The following is a 14,312-nucleotide window of genomic DNA, read 5'->3' as shown; positions in this document are numbered from 1 at the left end:
TACTATTGGAAAATGCTTGTCATTCCTCTGTAGCATCTGGTCCCCACTGGACCCTCATCATTTCCTTCACCTGCTCCCCCCACTGACCAAACTGTGCAGCTCTGCAACTGCATCCTGGCCCATCCTCACCCTTCTGCCCCCAACCCTCACCTCCTTGTACCCCCAATATACTTTTCCCAATAAAAATATTAATAAATCTAAAAAAAAAATAGCAAGTATGGTCAATCTTCTCATGTACTTTGGCAAGAATAGTCCCTGGAAAGGGACATCATGCTTGGAAAGATGGAGGGTAAGTAAAAGAGAGGAAGATCCTCAACTAGGTGCATTGACACAGTGACTGCATCAATGGCCTCAAGTGTGGCAGAAATTATAGGGATGGCACAGGGGTCTGATTTATCGTTCATCAGGTCACTATGAGTTGTATTTGACACTCGACAACAACAAACTGAACCCACAAAGTCCAATTTCTAAAATGGATCTGTATAAGGTTATCCACATACAGAAACAGAACTAAAGGAAAGAGTTCAAAATATCAGTAATAATCATTCCCAGGCAGAGACTGGAGAAACACCTTCCTGTTTTTTAAAATTTCTACAATGTTATTTGGAAAGGAACAAAGAACTACACCCACCAGGACTGAACACACTAACCAAAATAGGCACTGGTGATGGGCACTGGCTCCTGTAGCTTTGCTGACTGAGGAACCAGTGACACCAGGCCACTTCCTCACCCCAGGTTCTCTTTCACCAACCTCACCCATGTAGATGGGAGCCAGAGTTCTGCCCCAGGCCAGGCACCTCACCAACAGCTCACTGGGATGCCCACCTGCCTTATTCCTGCGGATGTTTCCCACACCACTTTCTTCCCCTGGATGTTGAGTATTTCTCCTTGGATGGCATGGCACAACAACCCTAAGCAACCCAGTCTTTCTTAGGCACAGTGGCCTAAAGAGCAAACAACCCAAAGTGTCTCTCCCAATGGACAGATAGTGACACATCCCATACAATGGAATGGTACTCAGAAAAAGGAACAATGTTCTGACACAAAGTTGGAGCCTGCTTTTTCAGGCACAGTGAAGTCACGCGGGCCAGTGAGTATTTTCAAAAGGAACTCAACAATCTTATGAGGAGACAGCCCCAGGGCCCCAGGGTGGCTTCTCCCGAGGTCTGCATGGGAGTGGGGGGCTCAGTGACAAGCCACACAGAGCCTACCCACAGACTCACCACTGCTCTCACCCTGTCGCTTCCCTTAGGTCTGTCCCAGAGTCACTAACTCCCATTCTTACCATTCCACACTGCACAAACTCTTTCTGCAAGGGGACGGAGCAGAGTGGCTCTCAACATCTCATTTCCCTCCCAACACCCTCTGAAACAAACTGCATGCTTGCTATTTCACAACAAGCAGGGACTGGAGAGCACCACACTATACACGAATGCAAGCTGCTGTCCCATGTTCTTGCTGTTATTGAGTATAGTCAAGTCAGAACCAACCCACAGCTGACCCTCCAGTGGGGTTTGAGAAGCAGTAAATGTGAAGAGAATGTTCATCTTTCTTCCGCAGAGCAGCTGATGGATTTGAACCATGTGTCTTTGGGTTGGAAGTGTAATTCCTTACCACTCTAGAGACTAAGGTATGCCTGATCCAGTTTATGGTCTCGGCAATTATTTATTAGAGAGCTGGATAATGACTAAGGATGACAGAAGAATTGGTTATTTTGAGTTGTGGTGCTGGAGAAGAGTCCTGAACATACCATAAACTGCCAAGAAAACAAACAGGTCTGTCTTGGACAGGGTGAAACCAAGTTTCTACTTGGAGGCTAAGATTTTGAAACTCCATCTCATATACTTTGGGCATGTGGCCAGGAGAGACCGGTCCTTACAGAAGGACATCATGCTTGAAAGGGAAGAGGGACAGCACAGGAGAGGAAGACTGAGGATAAGATGGACTGATATAGTAACTAGGGCAATGTGGGTAGTTGTGTCAGAGTCAGTGAGACTGACTCAGGACAGGGTAGACTTCAGAGCTGTTGTACACAGGGTCACTATGAGTTGCAGACAACTCGAAGGTATATACAAACAAGACACCAGGGTGTGGCTTCTATAGCTCCTGGGAAAATGTTTCCTATTATATCCTTCAAGAGGCGTTTCCCATGTCAGAGACCCTATTTCAAGGCCTGGGTACTAGGAAGGATCCCTGAAAGGGCTGAGAGAAACTTATCAAAGGGCAGGTTGAGTTAGCTGAGAAGGACCCTCTCTCTGGGTGACAGAAACTGACTGTGTGAGTACTAAAGACTATCATTTTAAAGTGTGCTCTTTGGAGGCTAGGGTTTTGAAGCTCCACCTCACTTACTTTGGGCACGTGGCCAGGAAAGATCGGTCCTTGGAGAAAGACATGATGTTCAGAAGGGTGGATAGACAGCACAGGAGAGGAAGACCCCACATGAGATGGATTGATACAGTAACTGGGGCAATGGGGGTTAGGTGTTGGAATTAGTGAGATTGACTTAGGACAGGGATGGGTTCAGAGCTGCTGTACATAGAGGGTCACTGTACATCACAGGTGACTAAATGACATATAACATACTATGACAGGTTTGGAAACAGGAGTGGCATCCACTTCCTAAATAACAAGCCTCCAGAAACTCTATAAATGTCAACAGTTTTAGAGGGACTTCAGGCCTTTTGTTCATAGGGTCGCTATGAGTCATGCTTGACTTGCAGGCAATCAATAACCACCACAACTGTTTTAAACCCCTTAAATATTTGATTTTTAAAAAGAGCACAAAGGGTGGGGGGAAGAGCACAAAGGAAGAGCAATGCAGAGTGGGTATATTGCAAATAAAATGCAAATTGGTTTCAACTCTACATGTCTGGGTTGACTTTATGGAAGGTTTCGTGGCTGTAATTCTTTACAGCAACAGCATAAACAACAGAGCAAGTCAAAAGCAAAGCTCTGTCAAGTACCATCATGTAAATGCTCCCTCTATCTTGTGAACAAGTCGTCAAGCCATCAAGAATGAAAATTTCCTTTTAAGAGGAAATAGAGGTTGGCAATGAGTATAAAATTACTTTTTTGATGTACAGAGTGATTTTATTGTTATTTAAAATGCTTGGTAATGTAATAAGGTTGGAGCCTACATTTTTGAGTTGTCACTACTTATTTTGACCAGATTTAATAAGAGGAAATATTACCCATGTGATGAAACAAATTGAAATATACGTAAAAGATTAAAGAATATTATCATCATTGGAATTCAGTTTTGGTCTTGTGTTCACTTACAATATATAGTAACAGTTTAACTCTGAAGTTATATAGTTCTAAATACGTATGATGCACCTGCATATAAATGAAAATGGGGTGCACAAAGACACTTTATCAAGGGGTTGTACTGGAAGATTTAGGAAAGCATGTGAAATTGTTTTTTCATGACTATAAGCAGCAATGCTAAATTTATTGTACTTGATGAATGAATGTACTTAATCTAGTCTCAGTTATTTTGGTTTAAATGTCTTCATTTAAAAAAAATTGTATTATTTGTAATTTGTACTATTGGGGGTGTTGACTGCAGGGGTTATTGTCAATATCTGGTTGAGGGCATTACACTTTACTCCACTGCTGCAGTCACTGTGGCAATCTATCTGGTTAAGGGCATTCCCCTCCTTCGCTGACCTTCACCTTTCCAACTATGATGTACTTCTCTAAAGAGCAGCCTCTCCTAGCAACATGCTCAAATACAGATTATGTTAAATAGAAATCTAGAGAAGGCTTAAAAGAAAAGGAGAATTTTAACCCCAGAGAGATAGCACCGGTGACAAGAATTAGCAGCAGAAAACCACGACAGTGGAATTAGGAAAGTTGTGCAGAGATGGAATCTGACACAGATGGCACATCTTTGGGCAAGAGGCATCTGGCAGAATAAGGTGCATTTCAGCACTTGGTGGAGCTGAGTGCCAAACAGAGCTTGAAGGCTGGTTGCCTCTGAGTTCAAGTGGAGTGGCATTTATCAGTAAAGCCAAAGAACTTTGCAACATTTACTGGTGCAGGGCTGAGGCAGGGCTGGCCTCTTCGAGACCAAGAAGCATGGGAAGCAGAATTGTCCCTGTCTCAAACGGTAAGGCTACAGCATCTGGGATGTCTACAGTTGAGCTGTTTCTGTAGGTTTCCAAGCATAGGACCTTTGCCAACTTTATTCCAGAGTATATGAGGTTGTCCGTAGGATGGAGTAATTGTTCTAAGCTCTAAGAGGCAGGCTGCTATGTCCAAGAGGGCAGAGTGAAAGGGCCTGCCAGGACTGAGGAGACAAAGTCACTACACAGCCAAAGAGAACGAGGCTGCCTGGGAGGCAGAGCTGAAGCTCAAGACAAGCAACCTCTACTCTGAGCACCAAACAGGCAATACCTGGCATCTGGTAAGGAGAGTCAGGCCTAGATGGCCTCCTTGACATGTGCTAATGTAAAAGGTCTTGCTGGGTTTTGACATGCTTGATGCCTCTCTCCTTCCTTTCTCTCCAGTTTTTCTCGTTAGTTCTGGATATTCCTACTTTGTGCTTGGGTTACCACTGTCCTTTGAAAGTAACAGCTTGCACTGCAGAGTCACAAATGAAGAATTCTGTCCTAGGCCAGAATTTGGACTTGGAGTTAATGCCTTTTGTGGTAATATGATTGGATAAAAAGTGCTATTTTGCAGGTGACAAGGATATGAATTTTGGGAGCCAAAGCTGGAGTTATCATGCATTGAACTGTGCCCCAAAAAACAAGGATTAAGGGTGGAATGCAACACTCTCTAACAAGGCCACTGCCTTAATGGGATTTAAGAGTAGTTCCCCTGGGTGTGACCTGTGATAGCAAAATTTCCCTAGAGATAAAAGGGGAGGAAAGTAAACTGAGAGGGGGACCCCTCCTTACCACCAAGAAGCCACCACCAGACTCTCCCTGCATGCCCAAGGAGAAAAGCTACATGGAGGTTCACAAGGACCACCAGGCCTACAGAGACTGCAGGAAAGGTGACACAGGGCAAGGACCTTCCCTTCGACTGGCATCATAAAGCTGGACTTCTAGTTTTCTAAACTGTAAAAGGATAAACTCTCATTTGGAAAAAGGGCGCTCTCATGGCCTAGCGGAAAGGAGTTGTGCTGGCAACCTAAATGTATATGTTTCAATCCACCAACTGCTCCGCAGGAGAAAGATGAACAAACTCTTCTTATGTGATATACACTGCCTCTGAAAACCTGCTGGAGAGTTAGCTATGGGTCAGTTCTGCCTTGACAGCAAACAACAAAGTTGTGCTAGATAAAATGATGGCCCCAGAGTATGCAGGCCCTAATCTTCACCAAGGAGATGTTGTACTGCTAACCCCAAGGCCACACCTGTCTGGTGGTTTGAATCTACCAGCAGTTCTGTGGGACAGACTTGAGAATCTCCTGCTGTGCCTTCTGCGATCCCAATGGCTAGGAGTCAGTTCTGACTGTATGGCAATGAGGTCTGAGGTAACCTTCAGCAGCATTCCAGAGGAATACAGACTGAACAACTGGAGGTTCAAGTCCATTCAGGAGAGTCTCGGAAGAAAGTCTTGGTGATATAGTTCGAAACAAATCAGCCTTCAAGGAATAGTCCTTACACAGACTTCAAAGCTGGAACTGAATGTATTCCTGTGGCTCAACTGCCAGCTTAACAGCAAGCAAGTTATAAGGTGATGTCTATCTGCTTTATTGACTATGCAAAGGCACCTAACAGTGTGGGTCATAACAAATTATGGCTAACATTGAGAAAAAGAGGAATTATGCTCATGCGAAACCTGTATATAAATCAAGGAGCAACTGTCTGAACAGAACAAGGGAACACCAAATGCTTTAAAATCAAGAAAGGTGACCTTTCTCCATAGCTATTATATCTATAAGCTGAACAAATCATTCAAGAAGCTGGACCTGACCTTAAGAAGTAGTAGCTTCAGGATTGGAGGGAAAACTCAACAACAACCTACATTATGCAGATGACACAGACACAACCTTGACTGCTGAAAAGTGAACAGGATTCAAAACATTTGCTGCAGAGATGGATTACATACACATTAACATCAAGAAAACAAAAATCCCCAGGACTGGGCCAACAGGCAACATTATGAGAAATAGGCACAACACTGAACTTGCCAATGATTTCTTATTACTTGGATCAACATCCAAGATACCAGCAGTTAAGCAATCAAAAGCACCGGGCCAATCTGCTGTCAAGGGCCTCAAGACACTAAGGAGCAGGGAGCTCTGGTGGCCTAGTGGCAAGAAGCTGCACTGCAATCCCAGCTCTGGTGGCCTAGTGGCAAGAAGCTGCACTGCAATCCCAGAGACGTGCAGTTCGAATCTACCAGATCCTCTGCTGGAGAAGGAGGAACAATCTCCTCCTGTACCAGTCAGATCCTATTTGACGGTACACACACAAAATAATAAAATAAAATTTAAAAGACACTAAGGAGCAAAGATGTCAGTTTAAAGACTAAGGTGTGTCTGATTCAAACTACCACATTTTCAATTATGTGCTATGCATCTAAAAATTGGACAATGAATAAAGGTGACAGAAGAACTGGATCTTGAAGTTGAGGTGCCAGAAAAGTGTACTGAATATCCCACAGAGTGGCAAAGAAGAAACAGATATTTTTTGGGAGACTGTGCAGCCAGGGTGGTCCTTAGAGATAAGGTTGTTGAATCTCTCACATACTTTGGGCATGTTATTAGGAGGGACCAGTCTTTGGAAAAAGACATCATGTTTGGGAAAGTAGAGGGTCAGAGAAAGGAACTCAACAAGACAGACAGATACAGCATAACAACAGACTTCAGTGTATCAAAGATGATAAGGCATAGGACAGCAAACGGTAGTTCAGAGTCACTATAAGTTGAAGTTGACGCAATAGCACCCAACCACAATAACACGAAAGAGGTTTAGACTTCTTCAAATTAAAAAAACATTGCTATAAAGTAGAAATCAAAGTTTATCCTCCAGTAAATTTTCAGAGGTTACAAACAGGAAGAGCTCTGGTGGATAAAGTTGTGCTGTCAACCCAAAGGCAGGTGGTTCGAATCCATCAGCTGTTCCAACGGAGAAAGATGAGTAATCTACTCCTGTGTGATTCACCAAAACCCCAATGGAGAGCCAGCAATGATGTGTGTGTGTGTTTAAAAATTTTATAGTTCAAATCAGCATGTTGGTTCATTTCAGCTCTTTCACTGCCTGCCAAACCTGGGGACAGGGACTGCTTCAGCTTTTTAGCCTTCTCTTTAGTCTGTGATGACCAGGGTGTAAAGGTACCTGCTGTACGGAAGCTTAAACTTCACATTATCCTTATTCTTCTTGATCTTGACAGATTTGGCATCCTTTCGCCTGACCGGGAGAGAAAGTCTTTGATTTCCTCAATTTTGCGAGGAATGGTGGCAAGCATGGGGGTCTGCGGGCAGATGCTGGTACAGCTAGCAGTCAAAGGCAAGGAGGACAGAAGAGCATAATGAAGCCTTTTTAGTGTATCTCATGGAAGTAGATAGCTCATCTTTCTCCTGGGGATCTGTGGATGAATTTCAAACACTGCCTTTGGGTTAGCAGTGCAACTCCCTGTGGATTATGCGACACACTCCTTAGAAAGATTCAAAGTGCAGCATTTGGTCAGAGAGCAGGAAGGGACAAGAAAGCACACATGGAAAGGACAGAGGGCAGAAGTGAGGCGAGAATGATTACACCCTTCACTGGGTTTCTGAGGCTGTAAATTATATGGCAGGAGACTGCCCATCTTCTTCCTATGGAGCTGCAACTACTACTGGTGGATTCAAACTCGACAGAGGCCTGGACTTTGAGTTTGCAGCAAAATCCCCTATGGACTACTCGAAGAGAGCTCCTTTACCTAAAATGTAAGTACAATAAAGTAGGTATCTCTGAAGCATGTATGTATTATTATCCTTGACCTACAGATACTGAGAGAGGTTACAGAATTTGTTTGGGGCCATACAACTGTTAAGCAGAAAAACCAGGATTTAAGTCCAGGGGCTTGTTAATCATTGATAAAAATAAATTGGTCACAACAGGATAGAATTTGTGAGCTATATATAATAGTTGTTACATGTTGTTGAAGTTGCCTGTGACTCAAAGCAACCCTATGTACAAGAGCTTTGAACCCTGCTCAATCTCATCGTCTCTGACATGCCTAACCCCATTCATCACCCTAGTCACTGAGCCAATCCATCTCATGGCCTTCTTCATGGACTGGTCCCTCTTGGCAACATGCCCCAAGTATGTGAGATGGAGTTTCAAAATCCTTGCCCCCCTCAGGGTGAAGTCTCTCTCAGGGAGGAGTGATAGGGAATGGCAAAGGACACACTGACAAAGAAGATTAATCAGAACTGGCTTTGACAAGCACTGTGGCATTTGGACAAGAACAAACTGGGAGGAGGGTAGAGAGAATAGTGCAACAATGAATGAATGGAGACACAAAATCTCTGTAAATGTTTAGAAAATTAATAAAATATAATTATAGGGAAAAAAAATCCTTGCCCCCAAGAAGCAACTTGGTTTCATCCTCTCCAGAACAGACCTACCTATTTGTTCTCTTAGTAATCCACGGTATGTGCAATACTCTCCCTCCAGCACAACAACGCAAAGGCATCAATTCTTAATCTATCATCCTTAGTCATTGTTGAGCTCCCTGATGCATAGTGAAGACCATGCCTTGGATTAAGTGCACCTTAGTCTCTAGACTGACACCATTGCTCCACAGCACTCTGGAGAGGCCCCTGATAGCAGATTTCCCCAATACAATTCATTTTTTCATTTCCTGACTGCTGGTGCCATAATTGTTGTTGTGGAACCAAACATGCTGAAACTGTTAACAATCTCAATCTCTTCTCTGTCTATAATGATGCTGCCAATTGGCCTAGTGGTAAGAATCTTTGTTTTCTTGACATTGAGCTTCAATTTATATTGAAGATACATAATAATAGTAAATGTAATAACTAACATTTCATTTTTAGCATAATGAATATTTCATACTATATGGCAGACAGTGCTCTAGTGCCTTAAATGGTTAAGAAACCGTGTGTCAACACAGAAGTGCATGTTTCAAATCCAGTAGCTGCTTTGTTAAAATATCATCTCACACTCCACTCTTTGGACATGTTGCTAGAAGAGGTTATTCCTTGAAGAGATACATCATGCTTGGAAAGGTAGAAGAATGGTGAAAAGGGAGAAAGACCCTCAAGTAGGTAGACTGACACTGACTGCAGCAATGGGCTCATGTGTGTCAGATATTGTGAGGTTAGGTCAGGGTTCAGATCTGATATTTAATGGTGTACTGAAGAGTCATACTGCACTCAATGGCACCTAACAACAACCTTATTACATTGATTGGGATTATAATCAATTTAATGCAACAAAATGTGTATGAACTGTTGAATGGAACAAACCATCTGCAACTGTAAATGTTCACACAAACCATACTACAAAGTTTAAAAAATAAAAACAGGCAACAAAAAAACCCATTTGTGATCACAGGGCCAAAGGGAATCAGTCAACAAAAACCTGATGGAGTCTCCCACAGTAGCTTTGTCTCCTCTTCCAAACCCCACTGTCCTGAGTCAGCCACTGCAAACAAACCATTTAGGGGACAGGGGAGGGACAGACCTTATGAAGCACAGTGCTGCTCTGCCATACTTGGAGTTGCTCTGAGTCAGGACTGGCTTTGTGCCAACTGTTTTTAATCCCTGGAACCTTTGAATATTCTACATTATATGAAAAAAGAAGCTTTGAAGATGTAACCAAGACTACAGACTTAAAACAGGGAGATTATCTTGGCTTTTCCAAGTCAGTCCAATCTAATCTGAGTCCTAAAAATCAGAGACTTTGGCTGAGGCCAGAGTCCTGCCCTCTGGAGAGAACCCTAGAAAGCATGAGATGAGTCCAAGCAGCCTTTAGGAATGAAATGACCACTGGCAATGGGAATAGAATATCTCTGTCCCATACCTGCAAAGAACTAAATTTGGCTAACAACCTGAAGGATCCAGGAAAGTCCTACCACACCTTATCATGACCATTTAAGATCACAATCAGAAAATCTACTGACTGGAAAAAAAAACATCTAGCAACACCATTTCAGACAAGGATCTCATGTCAAAAGTCTGTAGACTTCTACAGGGCCTCCAAAAGAAAAAGACTGATACCACAATTACAAAATGGACAAAAGACATGGGAAGAATTTTCATATTTGGGTGGCAAACAAATAAATGAAGAAATGCTCAAAATCACTGGCAATAGGGAGCTCTGGTGGCCTAGTGGCAAGAAGCTGCACTGCAATCCCAGAGGTACGCAGTTTGAATCCACCAGATCCTCTGCTGGGAAGGAGGCGCAATCTCCTCCTGTACTAGTCAGATCCGACTTGACAGTACACACAAAAAAATAATGAAATAAAACATTTTTTTAAATCACTGGCAATATGAGAGATGCAAATCAAAACCACAATGAGATGCCATCTCACTCCAGTAGCTGTGGCAAAATTTACCAGGAAAGCAAGTAATAAATGCTGGAAGAGGATGTGGCGAAATAGGAACTCTTATCTTATACACTGTTGGTGGGATTGTAAAATGGTACAACCTCTCTGAAAGGCAGTTTAGAATTTCCTTAGAAAGCTGAACACAGAAATTCCATATGACACAGCTATTTCACTTCTTGGAATATACTCAGAGAAAATGAGAACTGAGACATAAACAAAGATTTGTTCATAACAGCATTATTCACCCTCACAAGAACATGGAAACAGCCTAAAATGTTCAACCACAATCAAATGGATGGAGAAGTTATGGTACATTCACACGATGGAACACTATGCAGCATGCAGGAACAATGTTTTTGAAAATCACTACCTAACTTAGGAGGGACTGGAGAGCATTATGTTAAGTGAATAAGTTTCATAAGGACAAATACTGTACAAGACCATTATAGTAGAAAGATAACTAGTAAAATGTGTATGAGGAACCAAGGGGGGAAAGGGGGAGCATGGGCAGGAGGGTAATCACAGCTTGATGGGTAGAGGGAAAGGGAAAGAAATGTGAAATACCTGGTGTGAAAAGCAACACATAAAAACTTTTAAAGCAAACCAGTAGAATATAAAAATTTTACTTAAGGGTGGGGGGGAAACACTGACTCAGTTGAGTCTACCTGGAACTCTGACCTACAGAAACCAAAAGCAATCAATTTATGTTGCTTTAAATCTGAAAGTTTGTGTCCATTTGCTACAGCAGCCATAGAAACCAATACATATGCAGGAACCTTGCAAATGTCCGAAAGTATGAAACTAGCTCCCCTGGAAGCAAAAGGAAGATGAATGAGAAATTATTCGGAGAGCCTTAACTCTCTGAGCTCTCTGCCCTTCTAGCACCATCTTTTGGATGGTTATAGCTCCTGCTGGTTTTTAAATTCTGGCTTTCCTCAAAGAGGAATTCCTGCGTTGGGGGCTTCACTCACTACACAAGTTTCCAGTCTTTCACATCCTTCCTTTGAATTGGAAGCCCCCAATGGGGTAGTGAGAGGTTAAGCAACTGGCTGTTAAAACAAAAGGCTGGCTGTTCAGAGTCCACCCAGGGCCACTTCTGAAGCAAAGTCTGGAGATGTGCTTCCTGAAAACCCTCTGGGGCTCGGCTCTGCTTTACAAGCATGGAGAAGTTTGAGTGCAACAACAACAAACCTTGCGCTGCTCCCCAGTCTGCATAATTACTCAAAGCGGCAGAGCCCAGCTCTCCATGGACCCCAAGAGTCTCAGCCTTCAGCCCACTTTCTTTTGTCCCCCCTGATCCACAACCTGCACCCCGCTGTGCCCCCAATCATCAAGCACCATTAACAATCTCCCTTCTTTCCCTTTTCGCTTCTGCTTTTGCAGAACGCAGGCAGGCATTTATCATCCCTCACCTGCCCAGGTCATCTTACAACCATTTCAAATGTGGCATTTCATGCACCAGGCTCTGAGGCCTGGGAATCTCACTGTCCTGCTTAGTAGATTCCAACCCACAGTGACCCTCCATCCAATCTCTGAGGAAGATGGCTCATCTTTCTACCTTAGAGCTCCTAAGAGATTGTAGATTCAAACTAACAATCTTTCAGTTAGTAGCCTGGCACCAAGTGGAAAGCAAAGTCCTCATGGTAGTCTCTTGACAGGCTTCTTGAGGTGTCCTGTCTTTGCCCTTGATCCATCTCCAGGAACTTGGTAGGGGGGAATTTCCCAACCCTGGGGTTTCACTACCTCAGAAGCAGCTAGATGCCAAATCCAGATTCAACAGGTAGGCATGACAAACGTGCCAGTGCCTGCTCACCATTGTTCTACTTGGTTCTCCTGCACTCCTCACTCCTGCACTGGAACTCTCAGCCTGGAGGTAAAGCAGTCTCCGTGCTTAGGACTCTTCAGTCCCCTGCACACTCCTCTTCTTTCTAGTTTCTCTTTCCTGATCATTTGCCCCACAGAGGGTGCTCCAAGTCTGCCCAAGCTAACCGCCCCAGAGGCTGCCTCAGGTTTTTGAAGCAGTGCGATCAGTGTGGGGAGCTCTGGTGGCCTAGTGCTAAGAAGCTGTGCTGCAATCCCAAAGGCACTGGATTCTAGTCCTTCAGCTGCTCCTCAGGAGGACTAGCACTCACCTCCTGAGCATTGGTTATGGGCCATCAAATCGACATGACCCATAGTAACCCTATGAACAACAGCTCTGAACCCTGCCCTATCCTGAGTCAATCCCACTATCACACCTGGCCCCATTGCCAGTCACCGGTGTTAACCCATCTCATCCAGGGTCTTCCTCTCCTGCACTGACCTTCCACCCTTCCAAGAATGATGTCCTTCTCCAAGAATTGGTCCCTCCTGGCCAAGCCAGGAGGAGCTTCAAAATCCTTGCCTCCAAGGAGTAGTAACCTGGTTTCACCCTCTCCGAGACAGACCTGTTTGTTCTCTCAACATTACTGCCTCTGAAAACCCTCTTGAGGGTCAGTATGAGTACTTTTTCGACTTGATGGCCCCCAACAAAAAGCAGGTATTCTAAATGTCCCTTTTCTGTGTTTCTTTGGGAGCAGCAGCGGTCTCGTCCCTGCAAATCCAAGGCTAGCACAACAGCTGGCAGGCGCAACCACAATTTGGTAAATGAAAGAAAGGCGCGGGCGGCGGCAGAGGCTGGATTTGGCTGAGAGGCTCTGCCTGGGAGGTCTGAAGGCCCCCCAGCGAGGTGGCTGCTCCCACCTCCAGAATCAACAGCCGCTTCCTGCCACACCTCGCTTCCCGGGGGTGTGGGGGAGGGCTGGGTGCGGGGTCTCCAACACCGACGCCCCGAAGGAACAGCTCTCTTTTGCCCAGCTGCATCTCTCCCCTGCCCTCTGCCTACGCTTCCCACCCTGACGTGCTTTTCTGCAAGCGGCGCAGCGGAGCACCTGGACCTGCAAAAGCCACTGCAGGCTACCTCCTTCCCTTTTCATGTGCGGCGTGGAGAAAGCGGGGAGCAAAGCCAGAATCCAAGGCACAAGTGACGAAGAGCAAGCTCGGGGCGATGACTCATAGCAGGGGATCGCTGGTTTGCAGGGATAGCCCCAGCAGAGCCAACAAGCAATCCATGTCCGCTGAGGGCGGAGGCAGGAGCCGCGCCCGGAGACCCACCAGGTCAACGGCGCCTTTAGTGTCCCGAGGCCCGGTGTACCCCGCGGGTCCGGCCTCACTAGCCGCTCCGGGTAGACCTGAGGAGGTGGGGGTGGGAAGGTCCCAAGATCCCGCCTCTTCCCCCCCCATCCCGCCCCTACTCACATTTGACTGACCAGCTTTTGCCGGAAGGCGGCGCTCCGCCAGTCGGTCTCCTGCCCTGAAACGTCCATGCCGGCACCGACCCCCCGTTCCCGCAGCCCGCACTCCGCGCCGCCGCCCCAGCCGCCGTCTCAACCGCAGCAGCAGGCCTAAACCCGGAAGCTGTCTGTGGAGCACCTCGGCCGCTCCGGAAGTGGCGCGAATTGTGGGACGTACGGTCGCGTGGAATTGTGGGAAGTGTAGTCGCGCCCGAGGGCTTTTGGAAAATAAAGTCAGGACCCGGGGAGGTGGGGAACCTTTTGGGAGCTTTCTGGACTATAGTCCCTATTACATGCTGTGCACCTGAGAGCTGAACAGTGAATAAAGATGACAGAAGAGTTTGAGATGTGGTGTTGGAGAAGAGTGGGATCATGGACTGCCAAAGGAACAAACAGATATGGCTTGGGAAAAAGGCAGCCAGAGTACTCCTTGGAGGCAAAGATATTAAAGCTTCATTTCATATGTTGTTGTTCTGTGCCATCGCG

At 45.2% G+C, this 14,312-nt stretch overlaps 1 protein-coding gene across 2 annotated transcripts in view; it reads right to left on the bottom strand.

Annotated features, from left to right (window-relative positions):
* The window catches only part of MED15 (mediator complex subunit 15), a 77,681-nt gene extending 63,805 nt beyond the window's left edge, over nucleotides 1-13,876 (bottom strand). The window contains exon 1 of one of the 2 annotated variants that reach the window (XM_006902525.1): nucleotides 13,792-13,876. In XM_006902525.1, coding sequence (XP_006902587.1) covers nucleotides 13,792-13,859 — 68 coding nt within the window. In that variant the 5' untranslated portion in view covers nucleotides 13,860-13,876. The remainder of the gene's footprint in view (nucleotides 1-13,791) is intronic. The other variant, XM_006902524.1, reaches the window with a different exon arrangement.
* Nucleotides 13,877-14,312: the final 436 nt, after the last annotated feature.

The sequence above is a fragment of the Elephantulus edwardii genome, unplaced genomic scaffold (genome assembly GCF_000299155.1).
Source record: "Elephantulus edwardii isolate Elephantulus edwardi_28Jun2011 unplaced genomic scaffold, EleEdw1.0 scaffold00424, whole genome shotgun sequence".
NCBI lineage: Eukaryota > Metazoa > Chordata > Mammalia > Macroscelidea > Macroscelididae > Elephantulus > Elephantulus edwardii.
The sequence above is the reverse complement of the archived record's forward strand: the minus strand, read 5'-3'. Positions and strand labels throughout refer to the sequence as shown.